This window comes from Lithobates pipiens, unplaced genomic scaffold, assembly GCF_037356315.1.
Source record: "Lithobates pipiens isolate NorthernLeopardFrog02 unplaced genomic scaffold, aLitPip1_a1.2 Scaffold_30, whole genome shotgun sequence".
Lineage (NCBI taxonomy): Eukaryota > Metazoa > Chordata > Amphibia > Anura > Ranidae > Lithobates > Lithobates pipiens.
Window position 1 is genome coordinate 52314406 of NW_027507791.1, and position 18433 is coordinate 52332838.

The 18433-nt window shown below is 43.2% G+C and overlaps 1 protein-coding gene and 1 long non-coding RNA gene across 3 annotated transcripts in view; one reads left to right on the forward strand and one right to left on the reverse strand.

Annotated features, from left to right (window-relative positions):
- Window positions 1–18433, forward strand: part of LOC143942819 (uncharacterized) — a 151566-nt gene that overhangs the window by 120189 nt on the left and 12944 nt on the right. The gene's annotated exons all lie outside the window — the stretch shown is intronic.
- Window positions 14629–18433, reverse strand: part of TARS2 (threonyl-tRNA synthetase 2, mitochondrial) — a 90410-nt gene continuing 86605 nt past the window's right edge. For both annotated transcript variants that reach the window (XM_077464221.1, XM_077464222.1), the window contains one exon: window positions 14629–15603. In XM_077464221.1, coding sequence (XP_077320347.1) covers window positions 15455–15603 — 149 coding nt within the window. In that variant the 3' untranslated portion in view covers window positions 14629–15454. The remainder of the gene's footprint in view (window positions 15604–18433) is intronic.

Consider the following 18433-nt stretch of genomic DNA (forward strand, 5'->3'; position numbering starts at 1 on the left):
TCCTTCTACCTTACCCCTGAACCCACCCTCGACTCAGACAAACAATTTTTTCCAATATTTTTGATCATCCGAGAAGAAGCTACGCTAATAGAGCCAGCGAAACGCGTTGACGTCACACCTTGACGCAGGTCGGGCCTTGCAATAGGGGAGAGTGAGGACGCTGGCTGGATGGCAACTATGTCTCCCGCGAACAAGTTATATAGTAGCGGTGATTGATTTATCTTCAGTTGGGTAGCTGGAGCAGTGTTCAAACTCGGAAGAAAGACACTTAACGGACTTTGCTCGCTCCCGAGTGTAACAGAGGAGACGTGGCTGCTGAGGGAACGCTAAACGGCTGAGCCTTGCTATTCTGAGAGACGCTGATCGCATTAATCCCGGAGGGTTGTGGTAGCGTATGGATAGACGCTTTGAGTAGTCAATGAATGCGTGCAGACTGTTTGGACTCAACTTTAGCAGTGTGCGCTATCCTTTGATTTAACCTCCCTGGCGGTACGATTATTTCGGATTTTAGGTGCTAAAAGCGGTACAATTATTTTGCATGAAAATTCAGCGTTTTATATTGTAGTCCTGTAATTCTTAGGAATAACTCACTTAAATCTGTTCAAACCAGAGTCTATCAGACATCCCGGGTATGATAAAGTTTGAAAAATGAAATCAGAAATTATAATATAATAAATAACTATAAATAATTGTACCAAATAATAATATAACAATAATAAAAAATATTCAATAATGTAATCAAATCAAAAACACTGAAATTTGCTCAGTTGCAGAATTGTCACTGTCATTGCTTTTCAGTATTTGATGACGGATCTCCCCACAAATCGCTATCGCTCAATTCTGCGAGTGATTCTAATTTATTATCGCTGTTTTCTAGCTGGTCTAAAATCATTTTTGATGTAAAGGGACAGTTTTGGTTGCTATGTACAATCTCCAGTTTCCAGGCATAAAGAACAGTTTTTATAATATAAAACTACATGCAGGACACTGGGCAGACCACTGGGGACAAAGGGGATGTGAAATAATTACATACAGCAATGTAATCTGTAAGATTACATCATTCTGTATGTAATGTGTGTGTTTCACTTTTTGAATTTGGCGCCGATCTCCGTCCCCGTGCGTCGCAACGCTCTCAGGGAACGGAGATCGGCTCCGTGATACATCGAGCGGAGGATGAGGGGGGGGGGGGGGGGGGGGGACATCGCTGGATCCAAGGGAGAAGGTAAGTAAACCTCCTCCTGGATTCAGCGATGTGGTCCCGAGTCTGGCTCGGGGTTACCGCTTTTGGTGTAAAACTTCCACCCCCAAGCCAGACTCGGGAACACCGCCAGGGGGGTTAATTGAAACCACTTGCCACCGGACTTTTTAACAACAGACCAGCAGCCAAATCTCATATATTGTCCTAGCCACAGCTACTTAAAAGGGACAGTTGTTATACGGATAAATTTACCACAGTAAGGTAGCTGGGCCAAAGTCCCTGTTATACTTGATCGGAGTTTGGGCTAATGTATGCCAATGAAAAATGAACTGCACCTTATATATAAAAAACTGGTGTGGCCATTCTGTACTAACTGTCCAATCTAAGCACTATTTCAAATAATATTCTCTAATTACAATTCAGGCTATTAGATCTTTACTTTGCTTGTTCATGTAGAATCCCAGTCAGGGCCGTTTTTAAGGCAGGGCAAAAGGGGCAGCTGCCCTGGGCCCTGTCATTGTTGTGGAGCCCAAAGCAGCTGCCTCATACTTGCCAACTATCCTGGTTTAGATTCCCTCGTCCCTTGAGGTTTTAGTCCCGTGCTGTGTCCCAATATCTCAGTGTGAAGTGCTGCTACTAATGCTGCCCAGCTCTGCCCTCTTGTTGTGTATAGAGGACTCACCTGCAGACCCTGTGTTCACATGTAAACAGCGGCAACCAGCGGCATTGATATGTCCCCTGAGGTCATATTCACAGTAATCTCTAGCAGCCAATCAACAAGCAGAAATCATGTGCTGTAACCTTTAGCAACTAATCAGTGAGCCGTAATGTGTGCTGTAACCTCTAGCAACCAGTCAGTGAGCGGTAATGATACACTGTAACCTCTGGCAACCAATCGCAATAACTGCCTGATCTGATTCAGTAAATTGATTTTGAGTCTAGCTGCTATTTATTGTATGTCTCAGAGCAAGTGGAGAGTGAAACTGCACGGGGCGCCCCAAGAAAAGTTTTGCCCAAGGTCCAATCAATATTAAAGACGGCCCTGATCCCAGTAGTCTGAGACTACTGGGTAACTGTATAGTGACTAATTGGGAATTTTGAATCATGCTCACTTAGATTATATATTATTTTGACATTTGTTTAATGGTTACAGTAGTCTATAGCAACTGGTCCGGACCTGCGTTGTTTTGTGTATTGTTGTAAATGTCATTTATGTGTGTCCTGTGAGTTATAGCTGTCTGTGATAAATTGACTGTCTATTTGTATGGACAATCTTTATGAATTGCACTTGGTTTTAATTAAATATTTATGGTAAATTATTGAATACAATACCCATAATATTAAATAAAATATAGTAATTAAATCGATCAACTTTATATTGAACTATTTTTTTGGTGCCTATAGTAACCTCTTTACAGTCCGGGTCTGTCGGCCTGTAACCCCTCCCCTTTTCCCCCATTTTTTCCCTCCCGCTTAGTAAGAGGCTCTAGTTCAGGGGTCTCAAACTGGCGGCCCCTCCAGCTGCTGCGAAACTACATGTCCCATCATGCCTCTGCCTTTGGGAGTCAAGCTTGTAACTGTCAGCCTTGCAATGCCTCATGGGACTTGTAGTTTTGCAACAGCTGGAGGGCCGCCAGTTTGAGACCCCGGCTCTAGTTGGATGATTTTAAATCTGGGATTTTTTTTTTCCATTCTGTGGAAAGGTTTTAAAGTGATATTAAAGCTCACTGGCTGTGATCAACAGTAGTGGGTGCCAATGGCTCCCGCTGCTGTCTCAGCCAATGAGGAGGCAGAGCCGCTGTTCTCGTGTACATTGCTGAATTGAGATGGGGCTCAGGTAAATATTAGGGGAGCTGGTGGAAGGGAAGAAAAAAAACTGAAGTTTTTTTTTTTTCTTCATGCAAAGAATGCATGAAGGTAAAAAACCTCAAGCCTTTACGATCACTTTAACCGATTCCCGACCGCAGCACGCCAATGTAAGTCGTCAGAATGACACGGGTGCGCAAAAGGGACTACCCTTACTTCCATTCGCAATCCCAGGCTAGCAGCGCACGCCACGTGAGCGTGCCCACAGGTCCCACGGACTTAATGACCGCTTGTGGCCCGCAATCACAACGAGGAGGGGTAGAACGGGGGAAAAGTAAACAAGGAATTCTCTGTTCTGCCTACTGACATGACAGGGATCTACTGCTCCCTGTTATCGGAAGCAGTGATCTCTGTCATGTCCTAGGTCGCCTATCCCCCCTGCAGTTAGAACACGCTGAGGGAACACATTTACCCCTTGAGTGCCCCCCCCCCAGTGTTTAACCCCTTCCCTGCCAGTGACATTTACACACTAATCAGTGGCTATTTTTTTAGCACTGATCGCTGTATAAATGTCAATGGTGTCAAAAGTGTCTGATCTGTCTGCCGTAATGTCGCAGTCCCGATAAAAATCTCAGGTCACCATTACTAATAAAAAAAAAATTATAAAAAAAAGAATAAAAATGCCATAAATCTATAGTAGACACTATAACTTTTTTTTTATTTTACCAAAAATATGTAGAAGAATACATATCAGCCTAAACTGCAAAATAAATTTGCTTGTTTATATATTTTATGGGGATATTTTATTATAGCAAAACGTAAAAAATATGACTTTTTTATTTTATTTTTCAAAATTGTCACTTTATTTTGTTTATAGGGCAAGAAATAAAAACCGCAGGGGTGATCAAATACCACCAAAAGAGAGCTCTATTTGTGTGGGGGGGGGGGGAGGAGATATCAATTGTCAGTTAAAGCAACGCAGTGCCGAATTGCAAAAATTCTGTGGTCATTAAGGGGGTAAAATCTTCCTGAGCTGAAGTGGTTAAATTTAGGGGAAGTAAATGATAGAAATCTTGTATGAATGCTGTATTTTTTTTTTTTTTACTAAAGCTAGCTCATGAGACCTAACTGCCTGGGTATTTGACATATCAGGTTTATTTTAAATCACCTGCTTTTACTTTTGCATAAATACATAACCTTGTCTTTGTTACATTGGGATACATTGGGATTTTTCTGTGTTCTCTGGTGCCTTTCTCAACATTTTCAACACAGAGGAACCCCTTGAAATAACTTTCTGGTCTCCGGGAACCCTAAAAATGACCATCTACTACTCATGATACATTAATGTGATGGTCAGTGGGAAGAAAGCTCCCTACACTTGCAGTCATTGGGAAGAATTACCCTCACTGCTCAAGGAACCCCTGGCAAACTCTGGAGGAACCCTAGGGTTCCATGGAACTTTGCTTGAGAAACCTTGGTATAGATCAGTGGTCTCCAAACTGCAGCCTGAGGGCCGGATGTGGCCCTTTTACCTCTATCTGGGCCTTGGGCAGTATTGACACTCTTCCTCCCAATGACGCGAATGATGGGGCACTATTCCCTACACTAACACCAACAAAGGGGCACTATTCCTCCAACTAATGCCAATGGTGGGACATTGATTACTTCCGCTGACACAGGGGCATTTTCTACTCCCACTGACCACAGTCTGACCCATCTAAAGTCTGAATTGTCCCTTTGCTTAGAAAGATTGGAGACCTCTGGTGTAGACCAACTCAGCCTAACTGAACAAGCTCTCAAAGACGATCCCCCACATTTTCCTCTGCATTGGTCACACGACCACCAACGTAATTGCAGAAAAACTTCAACCCTTTCTGTAAAAATAGTAGAGGGACTTATGAAACGTGTGCCAACATGGAAATGTGTTAGCCACTGTGCCACGTACAATTCATAAGTGGTTAGCACTTCCGCATGGCAACACTAAGGTTGTCGGTTCAAATACCAATCACGGTACTACCTGCCTGGAGTTTTCATCATCTCCCTGTGTCTGTGTAGGTTTCTTCTGGGTACTCTGGTTTCCTCCCACACTTCAAATACATGCTGGTAGGTTAATTGGCCCTTGTATATGTATGTATGAATGTGAGTTAAGAACATTAGATTGTAAGCGCCTTGAGAGCAAGGACTGATTTTAATTTCCAATATAAATATATATATATATATATATATATATAGCACCGCATAAATTAACAGTGCTGTATAAGTACCTCCTAATAAATAAATATGTGTGGCCTTACCTTCTCATTGTGCCATACACTATATTGCCAAAAGTATTGAGACACCTGCCTTATACACGTGAACTTTAATGGCATCCCAGTTTTAGGGTTCAATATTGAGTTGGCCCACCCTTTGCAGCTCTAAGATCTTCAACTCTTCTAGGAAGGCTGTCCACAAGGTTTAGGAGTGCGTCTATGGGAATGTTTGACCATTCTTCCAGAAGCGCATTTGTGAGGTGAGGCACTGATGTTGGACCAGAAGGCCTGGCTCGCAGTCTCTGCTCTGATTCATACCAAAGGTGTTCTATCGGGTTGAGGTCAGGACTCTGAACAGGCCAGTCAAGTTCCTCCACTCTATATTGGCAAAAGTATTGGGCCACCCTTCCAAATCATTTGGTGGAGGGGGGATTATGATGTGGGGTTGTTCTTGAGTGTGGGGGCTTGGCCCTATAGTTCCAGTAAAGGGAACTCTTAAGGAGTCCTCATATCAGGACATTTCGGACAATTTCATACTCCCAACTTTGTGGGAACGGTTTAGGAAAAGCCCCTTTCTGCTCCATCATTACTGCGCATCAGTGCTCAACACAAGGTTCATAAAGACACGGGTGAGCAAGTTTGGGGTGGAGGAACTTGACTGGCCTGCATCAATCCGATAGAACACGGGATGAATTTGAGTGGAAACTACGAATCAGGCCTTCTAGTCCAACATCAGTGCCTGACCTCACAAATGTGCTTCTGGAAGAATGGTCAAACATTCCCATAGACACACTCCTAAACCTTGTGGACAGCCTTCCCAGAAGAACGGAAGCTGGTATAGCTGAAAAGGGTTGGCCAACTCAATATTGAACCCAGACTGGGATTCCGTTAACCGGTTTCCGACCGGCGCACACCGATTTACGTTGGCAGAACGACACGGACAGGCAAATAGGCATACAGGTAGCTGGCCGGGACCTCCGTGAGTCGGATCGCGGGTCCCACGGACTCGATCGCTGCGGGGATACCCACAATCGTCTCACGGGGAGGAAGAGCGGGGAGATGCTAATGTAAACAAGCATATCCTCGTTCTGCCTAGTGACAGTGTCACTAATCTATGCTCCCTGTGATTGGGAGCAGAAATCAGTGACGTGTCACATGTAGCCACCCCCCCCCACAGTTAGAAACACCCCAGGACACACTTAACCCTTACCCTGCCCCCTAGTGGTTAACCCCTTCACTGCCAGTGTCATTTACACAGGAACCAGTGCATTTGTATACCATTGATTACTGTATAAATGACAATGGTCCCAAAAATGTCTGATGTGTCCGCCATAATGTCGCAGTCACAATAAAAATCGCTGATCCTAGTAAAAAAAAAAAATTATTAATAAAAATGCCATAAAACTATCCCCTATTTTGTAAACGCTACAACTTTTTCGCAAACCAATCAACGCTTATTGCAATTTTTTTTTTACCAAAAATATTTAGAAGAATATGTATCGGCCTAAACTGAGGAAAACAAATGTTTTTTTTATATATATTTCTGGGGGATATGTATTACAGCAAAATGTAAAAAATAATGCATTTTTTTTTTCAAAATTTCCGCTCTTTTTTTGTTTATAGCGCAAAAAATACAAACCGCAGGGGTGATCAAATACCACCGAAAGAAAGCTCTATTTGTAGTAAAAAAAAAAAGGACGTCAATTTTGTTTTGGGAGCCACGTCGCACGACCACGGAAAAAGTGCTCTGGTCAGGAAGGGGGTAAAAATCTTCCCGGGCTGAAGCGGTTAGTTCATGTGCGTGTAAAAGGCAGGCGTCCCAATACTTTGGACAGTATAGTGTAGCTGCCAATGGGGGGGGGGGGGTCGTCGGTCAGGATTTGTACAACAAATCAAGATTTCTGAGTGGTAGCCATATTTGTAGTAGGTTGTTGGAAATGGCTCTCCCAGTAGAAACGGCAAAAGAATGTTCTGTTTAGATCAGAGTTCTTTAAAAAGATTCCAAATAAAACTTCTGATGGATTCAACATGTACGGAGGCTATACAGGAAAACCAACCATCCAAGTGTAAATGTTTATTATGGACAGATGCACTTTTTTTTTTTTTTTAAATGGATTGTACAAATTTCCAGAGAAGTAGAGGATTAATAGCTATCAAACTGTGAGAGATTTGCCTGTCATCATTTGGATCAGGCACTTTCACCTTCCTCTATGGTTTGGATAAACAGATGCTGAGCACATATGGTGGACAAGCACAATCAATTGTGGAGAATTTCTAAAAAAAACCTTTGAAGTTGAACAAGCATTTCAAAATACTTAAACGCGTAAAATGCTGCGCTATCCAAATGTAATAATAATGTGATCATCGTACTAAATACTGACACTGTTGACTCCAACTAAATAATAAAAAATGCACTTAGGTTTTTTTACTTTAACCACTTAAGGACCAGAAGGATTTGCCCCCTTTCACTTCAGCCCCGGGAAGGATCCTGAGCAGAACACTTTTTGTGATTTGGCACTGTGTTGCTTTAACTGACAGTTGCGCGGTCGTGCGACGTTGCACCCAAACATAATTGACGTCCTTTTTCTCTCACAAGTAGCGCTTTCTTTTGGTGGTATTTGATCACCTCTGCGGTTTTTATTTTTTGCGCTATAAACAAAAAAGTGACAATTTTGAAAAAAAAAAAAGCAATATTTTTCACTTTTTGCTATAATAAATATCCTCCAAAAATATATAAAAAACAATAAATTTATTTCACAGGTTTAGGCTGATATGTATTCTTCTACATACTTCTGGTAAAAAAAAAAAAAATCTAAAAATCTCAATAAGCGTATATTGATTGGTTTACAGAAAAGTTATAGCGTCTACAAAAAAGATGGATTTATTTATTTATTTTTTTACTAGTAACGGCGGCAATCTGCGATTTTTAGACAGATCGGACACTTTTTTTTTGGGACCAGTGACATTTATACAGCAATCATAGCTAAAAGTAGCCACTGATTACTATATAAATGTCACTGGCAGGGAAGGGGTTTAACACTAGGGGGCGACCAAGGGGTTAAGTGTTCCCTAGGGAGGTGTTTCTAACAGCGGGGGTAGGGTAGAGACTGGAGGAGGAGAGAGATTGCTGTTCCTAATCACTAGGAACAGCACATCTCTCTGCTCCCCTCTCAGAACGGGGATCTGTCCGTTTACATTGCAAGATCCCTGTTCTGGCTCTCTGAGGAGCGATCGCGGGTGACCGGCGGACATCACGGCCGCCGGCCACGTGCATCGGCTCTGGCGTCGTGCCATGGGTGCACGAGCCCACAATATAGCTTCTTAAAGTGGCTGATGTATAATGACGGCGATTCGCACAGCTGTGCCAACCTGCCACAGAACAACTGCTGGTCAGCAAGTAGTTAATGCAGAACATGCATTACAATAAAAAAAAAAAGTCTTCTGAACTTAGACCCACTTTAAATTCCTCGAGAGGTCATATTTATAGGTACAGTCAGTTTAATTGTGAGTGGTGTGCACTTCCAGTCATCAGCCATTATACAGGGCCATGCATATTGCAAGTATATGATTGGCAGTACCAAAGATGCTGGGGAAACCATAGTTCAGGGGTAGGCAACCTCAGCAGTCCAGCTGTGGTGAAGACACATCCCATGGGACTTTACAAATCTCATCATGCCTCTGAGCCAAGCATGTGCTGTAATGTCACATCTGGAGTGCCGGGGTTTCCTATTCATTCCATAGGAAATCGGTCAAGAAACTGAAAATTTTGGTTGTCAGATCTGAAAGACAGACGTGTGTGCCATATCCGTTCATTCATATTAGAAATGTGATCATTCTATGGGCCAGCTCTCTGGCATCATGTCTGAAATTCTTGAGAGCCTTTTTGCATTGAATTTCCTTGGCAACTTACCCAGTGGGGGGGAAAAAAAAATTGGCAAGTCTTTCCTCAACCCTCCCCTATCTACATGGGCTTGGGACTGGCATGTAGAATGCGAGAACGTGCACAACCAACTTGGACATAACCTACCAGCAGGTCTTTGGAACGTGGATGGAAACTGCATGTTCCCCCTGTGCTTGCATGGGTTTCTACTTGGTACTTCAAATGCCATGAAGTTATAGTGCCTTGGTCAAAATTTGAACCAAGACCCCCAGTGTGCCAAGGCATAAGCACCAACTACTAAGACGATACATGGAGCTTTTTGATGAACTGCAGTTCCAAAATCTTGCATGTGGCCATATTCTGAATACAGCCCTAAGTCTCTAAAGCAGGGGTAGGGAACCTCAGCTCTCCAGCTGTTTTGAAACTACAAATCCCATCATGCCTCTGCCTCTAGGAGTCATGTATGTGATTGTTAGGGTCTTGCAATGTCTCATGGGACTTGTAGTTTCAAAACAGCTGGAGAGCCGAGGTTCCCTACCCCTGCTCTAAAGGATCACTGCAAAATAGTTTTCATTAATGGTATACCTGTACTAGTTTGGGGCAAGTTTTAGTAATTACAACTGTGTGTGTGTGTGTATACAGAATAACTTTAATGTAGTTTGGACGTGGTGGGGTACAGTCACCCACCAGCTTCTTCTTTTTTTTTTCTGGGACTTGTATGCTGAAATCTCTATACATGACTTCCTAATCTGGCCACCTGCCAGGGCAATTGTTTAATGGAAATAATGGATTCTCTGAGTGGATGTAGCTGCAGTGTAGCAGGGAAAGGGCTCACCACATACGCTCTGACAAGTAAGGAGCCAGTGGGTGCGGTTAAACTTTGGGTGTAATCATGGAAAGAAAATTGTTCTTGGTACAGAATAACATAAAAGCCAAAGAAAAGCATACCTAAATGATATTTAAAGTCTAGGCTCAATTAACACTGATGCGTTTTTTGCAGAAATGCAGGGCTTTTTTTTTTTCCTATGGAACATGTTCATCACATCAATGCATTTTTGTGCCTCTGACCCGACAGGTCAGAAAAAGAAAGGGGACGAGGAGCGAGAGCCCCCTCCTCCTGAAATATACCAGACCTCAACATGTGGGGGTGGGTGCTTTGGGGCAGGGGGGCTCTGTGCCCACCCCAAAGCACCTTGCCCCCATATTGATGGGGACAAGGGCCTCTTCCAGACAACCCTGGCCGGTGGTTGTCGGGTCTTATCGGAATCTGGAAGCCCCCTTAAACAAGGATGCCCCCAGATCCCAGGCCCCGCCCCATGCGATTGGGTATCAGGTACCTGAGCCGGTTTTTGACAAGTCCTTTATTTAAAAAATAGCTCCATCTTCTCCCCAAGCCGTCTTCTTCTGCCGCCGTCTCTCCCAATGCCCTCTTCTCCATGACCCCGCTGTCTTCCTTGCTGCTGGTTACCCGATAAAAACAAAAAAGTCCGCTCTTGTCCTGATGCTGTGTTCCACTGTTGTGATGTCCCCCCACTGCCTGACATCTCTTATGTAGTCCTGGGGCGTGGCCATCCAATGACATCACCCGGAAACCCCCCTGGCCACGCCCATGGCTACATAAGAGATGTCAGACAGCGGGTGACATCACAGCGGAAGAAGACAGCATCAGGACAAGAGCGGACTTTTGTTTTTAGCGGGTAACCAGTGGCGAGGAAAAAGAGCTCTGGGAGAAGACGGGGCTATGTTTCTTTTTTAACAAACCGGCTCTTGTGTTTTACATTTCACTGCTTTTTAATGAATGGGTAGGGGTAAGATATACCCGATAAGCATTCACATATGGGCGGGGGGGGGGGGGGGACTGGGATCTGGGGGCCCCCCCCTTGTTAAAGGGGGCTTCCAGATTCCGATATGCCCCCTGCTCGCAGACCCCAACAACCACCGGCCAGGGTTGTCGGGAAGAGGTCCTCGTCTCCATCAACATGGGGGCAAGGTGCTTTGGGTTGGGGGGGCAGAGCACTCACCCCCTCATGTTGAGGGCATGCGTTCTGGTATGGTTCAGGACAGGGGATGGGCGCTCGCTTGTCCCCTCCCTTTTTCTAACCTACCGGGCTGCATGCTTGGATAAGGGTCTGGTATGGATTTTTTTCTTGTTGTCGTGGGAGTGTCCCCTCCTAATCTATACCAGACCAAACGCTGTTTTTTTTTGTGAATTATTTTTTTACAACCCACTCCTTAGCAACCAGCTATATACTGTGAATGTGAAAAAAAAAAAAAAACACCACAAGAGAGACAAATCGCAGAATACAAATGGCAGAAAGCTTAGCAAAAAGCACTGCAGAAACGCTCAAAAGCAACATGCATAGATGTGAATCGAGCCTAAACTAAAGCCTGTGCACCACAGCAAAAGAAACAATATCAGCATACTGGCATCAGACGTACAGTAAAAATAAAAAGTTCTAATGGGGTGAAAACATCTACTCTTTAGGCCAGTGGTCAGGGAGTTCTGCTCTGAAGAAAGAGGCATGTCCCCCAATATGCGTCAGATGGTGCCATCATCCACTTGAACCTAAGAAGTTCGATGGGCTTACTTCTGGTTCCTGGGTTTTATACAACACTTATTCACACTGGTTTTGTGGGTATAATTTGTATCTTTGATTGTTGAATAAATGCACTAGGCATTTCCACCTTTTTTATTAAAAAATTGTTTGTGTAGTTACACAATTCCCCAGTCTTAAAGGAGAAGTACAGCCAAAGCTCGTTTTGCTGGACTCCTGTTGATCACAGGAGTGCAGTTCGTTCTGAAGCCCGCTGTCGGCTGACGTCACAGAACTAGTCTATTCTGGGGCAAGATCGGAAGTCGGAATCCACACACAACCCTTGACCAGCACCTGGTCAGCATTCCACTGAGAGCCTGAGACAGCTGCTCCCACCCCCTCCACAGCCCAGCGCTCACAGGAGGTGCAGAGCAGAGAGTCGCTGACTGTCACCAGCTCTCTGCTCATGGAGCTCTGAGAGCCAATCGATTGGCGACGTTTGATTGCTCGGTTCTCAGTCTTGGCGCTGACCGAGGACAGATGTAGCATCAGACCGATGATGCACCCCCCCTAGGTAAGTATGATTTTGGAAAAAACAAACAAAAGAAAAGTATGGAGTGGTTTTTTTTTTTTTTAAGAGGGTTGCAATGCCTAGATCAGCCTTTCTCAACCTTTTCAACACAGAGGAACCCTTGAAATAGTTCTCCGGTCACAGGGAACCCCCTGCTAAAAAGTAGAACTCTACAACTCATGATACATTAGTGTGATGGTCAGTGGGAAGAATTACCTCCTTACAGATAGTAAAAAGGATCAATGGTGTCAGTGGGAACTTATCTGAGAGGCAGAAATTGCCCAATTCTGGAGGAACCCTAGTTGAGATTCACTGGCCTAGATCATCCAGTCTCAGTTGCATGGTGGTCACTATTAGTACTGTGCTCATCTTCTTTGGGAGCTCAGCGCTAAGTTGCCAAGTTTTTTTTCTTAAATCAGAACACCCATCAACTCTCAGGCCAGTGGTCAGAGATGTGTGCGAATCGCCCATCCACACAGCCAAGTGGTCAGGGAAGTGTGTGCATCACCCATCCACCCTCAGGCCAGTGGTCAGGGAAGTGTGTGCTAACATACGTGGTAGTTAATTGCAGAAAATTATACAACTCCATGCTTTGTTGGCAGAAACTTCTCATATCTCTTCCTACCAGCAGATTTTTCTGTTCTTGAACTGCAAAATATGTTTGGATCAAAAGGTTTTATTTATAGGGATTTGGAATATCTGCAGTTCTGTAAACATCAAAGGTCATAAAAACTCTTCTGCATTCTTGACCAGTGACTCGCACAGTTGGAGACCAGTTTGGTTAGGCTGCACTCGCTGTGCTATTTACCGTCACTGGTTGGTACATAGACTCTGCTGTTCTGTTTAGCTCTCTCCCTGGACACTGCCGAGTAGAAGAGGAAATATGGGGTGAGCTGATACATATAGGTATTTCATTTAACTACTTTAATACCGCGCTATAGCTGAAAGACGGCTTCAGCATGGTTCTCTAGTTATGGAAGGGCTTCTATGGATGTTCTCCAAGAGCTCCACCATTAGGTGCTACTTGTGACTGCTGTGTCAAGACAACTGAATTTGGTAAAGGGCCAAACAGCGGCCCTTTACCATGTGATCAGCTGTGTCCAATCACAGATATGGATATCCATACTTACCTGACCAAAAAAATTAATAAAATGCAATTGTAATTTTAGTCCTGGCCAAAATTACATTAAATGCGCACAAAACGACAACATGCTTCTTCCACAAATTATACAGGGCTATTAATATTGATCACATTTCTGTCTATCTGTATTTTTCATTATGTGTCAATATTTGTTATTTTATATTCATGTTAATATCAGTTTTTTGTTATACCGTTTCTACGTCTCATAGAACTTCAGGTCTGTTCATGAGATTTTGTGATCATGGAATTTTTCTGATATAGGGTAGTTTGTATTTTCAGCCTTAAAGCGTTTATAAAGGTTTTTTTTTTTTTGCTTTTTTTAATAAAGATGTTATACTTCCCTGCTCTGTGTAAGGCCCCTTGCAGACTCCACCAAGCGGATCCACCTGCTTAGGGAGGGATCGGTCTCTTTTCTATGGGGCAGTCAGATGGCAACGGACTGCCTTTGGATGGATCAATTTTTAGCGGATCGGATGTCGGCGGGTATCAGCGGGCACCCAGTCCACTGACATCCGCCGCTCCATAGAGAGCCATGGTTGGTCTGATCGGGTCCGCCTGAAAAACTGACAGGTGCACTGATCATGGGTACGATACTTTTGCTGGCTTTTGTAGAAAAAAAATGTGATGCATTTTTTTTCTGCAAATATGTGTATTTAATTAATATTTTCCTACAGGTGAACTTGGCCTTTATTGGTATACCTGTACTTAAAGGGAAACTGTAATAGTTTTGGTCAACTTTAATTTCAATTTTTTTTGGTAGTTATTGTTTTTCCGTAGTGTTTAAATGTGTACCTATACCTTGATACTTCAGTGTAGCGTGGATGTGGGCAGGTACAGTCAGCCACCAGCTTCTTTTGTCACTGAGCGCTGTTTCCGGTGAAAATTCTGTATACGACGTGCTAATCTGGCCACCTACCATGGCAACTTTTTCATGGGAAGAGCTGAGACTGAGTGGATGTGGCTGGATAAGTCCAGAAGGCAAAGGGCTCACCATAGACCAGGGATATGCAATTAGCGGACCTCCAGCTGTTGCAGAACTACGAGTCTCATGAGGCATAGCAAGACTCTGACAGCCACCAGCATGACATCCAGAGGCAGAGGCATGATGGGACTTGTAGTTTTGCAACAGCTGGAGGTCCGCTAATTGCATATCCCCGCCATAGACTGTATGCTCTGACAAGTAATGAACCAGCGGAGGTCGTTCAATTTTGGGTGAAATGATTGAAAGAAAATTCTTCTTGGTACAGAATAACTTGTATATTTTATTTATTCATGATAGAAAAATACATCAGTAATTAAAGGGAACCCCCCCCCCCACAAAATCAAAAGAAAAGCATACCTAAAATTACATTTTAAGGCTAAACCTGTGCACCATAGTATATACAGCAATAAATAAATCAGAATACTGGCATTAGATGTACAGTAAACATATCAAAAAAAAAGTTCTAATGGGGTGACACCATCTACTTTAAAGTGGAAATCCAGTCAAATTCCAACTAAAGCTAAATCTACTCGCTTACTCTAAAGTTTTACTGGTCTGGTCACATGATCGAGTCCCAGACCCATCCTTCAGTGTAGAGAAGGAGTAGCAAGAACAGATGCGGAGAGCCAGTGTGATGCCAACCTTAGGCTTATTATAGGGCAGCCATTGTCGGCTACCCCTCCTCTTACAAGGAGGCCGGTCATGTGACTATACTGGAGCGGCTTCAGCTTTATCTACCCTTCCATATTTAGAAGGGTAGATAAAATAGTTCTACAATGGGGGCAAGAGTAGCACAAGCCTTAGCAAGAATTTAATGAGATTTACACTTTAAGACCAGTGGTTGGGATGTCAGTGTACCCCACAGTCTCGGACTGGTGGTCAATGCACCACCCCATCATCCACTCTGTGGTCAGGGACATCTTGGCCAACATCAGTGGCAGTTTATTGCAGAGAACGATACAGCTCAATGCTTTGTTGTCACAGATATCTATTCATTCCAGCAAATCTGAGTGTTTTGGAACTGCAGAATGTGTTTGGATGATAATTTCTTTACAGAAATGCAGATTCTTCAAATTCTTATGAATAGTACATGTTAGAAAACCTCTTCTGCATTCCTGACCCGTGACTCGGACAGCTCTGATAATCTGGAGACCAGCTCCGGCAGGCTGCGCTCCCCATGCTGTTTGCTGTCTCTGGTCCGTATATTGACTGTGCTGTTCTGTTTCTCTTTATCGCCGACCACTGTGAAGTAGAAGAGGAAATTTGGGGTTAGCTAATACATACGGACATTTATTTATTTATTATTTTTATTTATAATGTCACAACATTTATTTATTATTTTTATTTATAATGTCACCACTTGCAAAGGTCTGAATACATAGAGATACTTTGTCACTGAAATGAACCAGTCATGTGATTTGCACACAATAGGTCAATTTTGGGTGGAAGCTCATCGGTGACGGCTCTAGAAATTTGGGATTTTCTTGGTCAGAAGGTCTTTCAATTCTGTATCCCTGTTGGAGATTCAACCTATTAGTCCTGGTGACCATTGTCCCCAAGAAAGTGGAAGGATATTCAAAATTTCTAGAGATGTCACCACAAGATGCTGTGAGAGACTAGATTTTGTCCCCATTAGAGTTACTAATACAGTAAATTTCTTTTACTTTGTCGAGGTTTCCTGTTGCTTCTCCAGTACAGGAAGTGATGGAAAATCTTCCCAGAAGGACAGAGATGGAAAAATAATAACCAATAGGGATTTAACCACTTCAGCCCCGGACCAATTTGCAGCCAAAGGACCAGGCCCCCTTTTTGCGATTCGGCACTGCGTCGCTTTAACTGACAATTGCGCGGTCGTGCGACGTTGCACCCAAACAAAATTCACATCCTTTTCCCCCCCCCCCACAAATAGAGCTTTCTTTTGGTGGTATTTGATCACCTCTGCATTTTTTTTTTTTCGCTATAAACAAAAATATAGCGACAATTTTGCAAAAAATGCAATTTTTACTTTTTTGCTATAATAAATATCCCCAAAAAATATATATAAAAAATTTTTTTTCACCCTGTTTAGGCTGATACGTATTCTTCTACATATTTTTGGTAAAAAAAAAAAATAAAAAAATAAAAAAAAATCGCACTTACCGATTGGTTTGCGCAAAAGTTATAGCGTTTACAAAATAGGGGATAGTTTTATAGCATTTTTATTAATATATATATATTTTTTTACTAGTAATGGCGGCGATCAGCAATTTTTATTGTGACTGCGAGATTATGGCGGACACATCGGACATTTTTGGGACCATTGTCATTTATACAGCAATCAGTGCTATTTAATTGCACTGATTCCTGTGTAAATGACACTGGCATATTGTAGGGGGCGTGGCATGTGACATCACAGTAGGAAGCACGGGGAGAGGTTTGTTTACACTGACCTCTCCTCATTCTTCAGCTCTGTGACCCGATTGCGGGACACCAGCGGAGATCGGGTCCGCTGGTCCCGTGGCCACGGAGCTCAGGACCGGGTCAGGAGCCCGACCCACGGCTGGGCACTTAAAGAGCAATGTACAGGTACGTGCCATTCTGCCGACGTACATAGGCGTGAGGTGGTCCTTTTAAGTGGTTAAACCAAATGGTTTAAACCAGCGGTTGCCTATAGGTCACTTGGGAGCTGATGTCCCAGAGTAATATAAATCTGATGGGTGATTCAACCCCATCATAAGAAACTCATACCGTATATCTAAAGTAGACCTTATGCGGATAGAATAAATCTTGCCAAATGACATCTGCAAACTGTGTGAATCAGATTACGGGGGCTCAAATGAAGTCGATGACTCCCCTGAATGGCCCAACATAATACAATTTACAATGCTGCTATCCAAAGAAGGAATTTGAAACAAGGCTATTTTATTAAGGTCACTGACTATCCTGCAGATGATCTGCCTCCCACATTGTGGCGCACATGAGACCTTGTCTGCTGTGCCACGTATTCCAAGTGAAGTTGCAAAGAGATGTAGTAGCGCTGCTACATCTCTGCAATTTTCTATTTGTGTGTATCCCACTCTTAGCAGCTGCTTGTTATTTAGTTTGTTATTAGATATTTGGTTTAGCGCTGTATTTCACTTTTTTCATTATTCCAAGTAAAGTAATGCCCAATCAGATTTAAAGAGCTTTTAACTACTTCCCACTTGTGTTATAGCCAAATGACAGCTACAGTGCAGGCCTACTTTGCTGGGAGGCAGTCATGTGACGTCCTCCTGTGATCGAGCGTTGCTCTCCGATTGTTGAGTCCTTCGGTATTGGCTGATCACAGATTGGGGGGTAAAGGGCCAATCACAGCAGCCCTTTATCACGTGATCAGCTGTGTCCAATGACAGCTAATCACGATGTAAACAGAAACCGGTTATCGGCTTTCCTCTCCTCGTGCTGACAGCGTGAGGAGAGCTGGTAACCGGATTCTGTTAAAGGGGAACTACACTCATAATCAGGGCAGTGATTATTAGTGCAGTCCCACCAATCAGTGCCCACCAGTGTCACCAATGAGTACCCCCCATCGGTGCACATCAATGAAGGAGAAAAAAAATGACCTGTTTGCAAAATTTTATAAAACAACTGAAAATGTTTTTTTTCCCCATTTGTTTAACAAAAAAATATATAAAAACCCCAGTGTTGATTAAATACCACCAAAAGAAAGCTCTATTTGTGTGAAATAAATTATAAAACTTTCTTATGGGTACAATGCTGCATGACCGCTCAATTGTCATTCAAAGTGTGACGGTGCTAAAAGCTGAACATTTTCCTGGACAGGAAGGAGGTGAAAGTGCCCAATAGGCAAGTGGTGAAAGGTAGAACTTTTTTTATCTTAAAGTGGTTGTATAACCCCCTTTTTATTTTTATATATTTCTACCTACAGGTAAGCTTATAATAAAGCATACCTGCAGGTAAAATTAATATCTCCTAAACCTGTATGGTTTAGGAGATATTCTCTTTGCATGCAGATGTTGTCGGACCTTGCCGGAAAGATGTCTCCTGCATGCATGCGCGGAAGTGACAACATTATGGCTCTGGCCACTCAGAG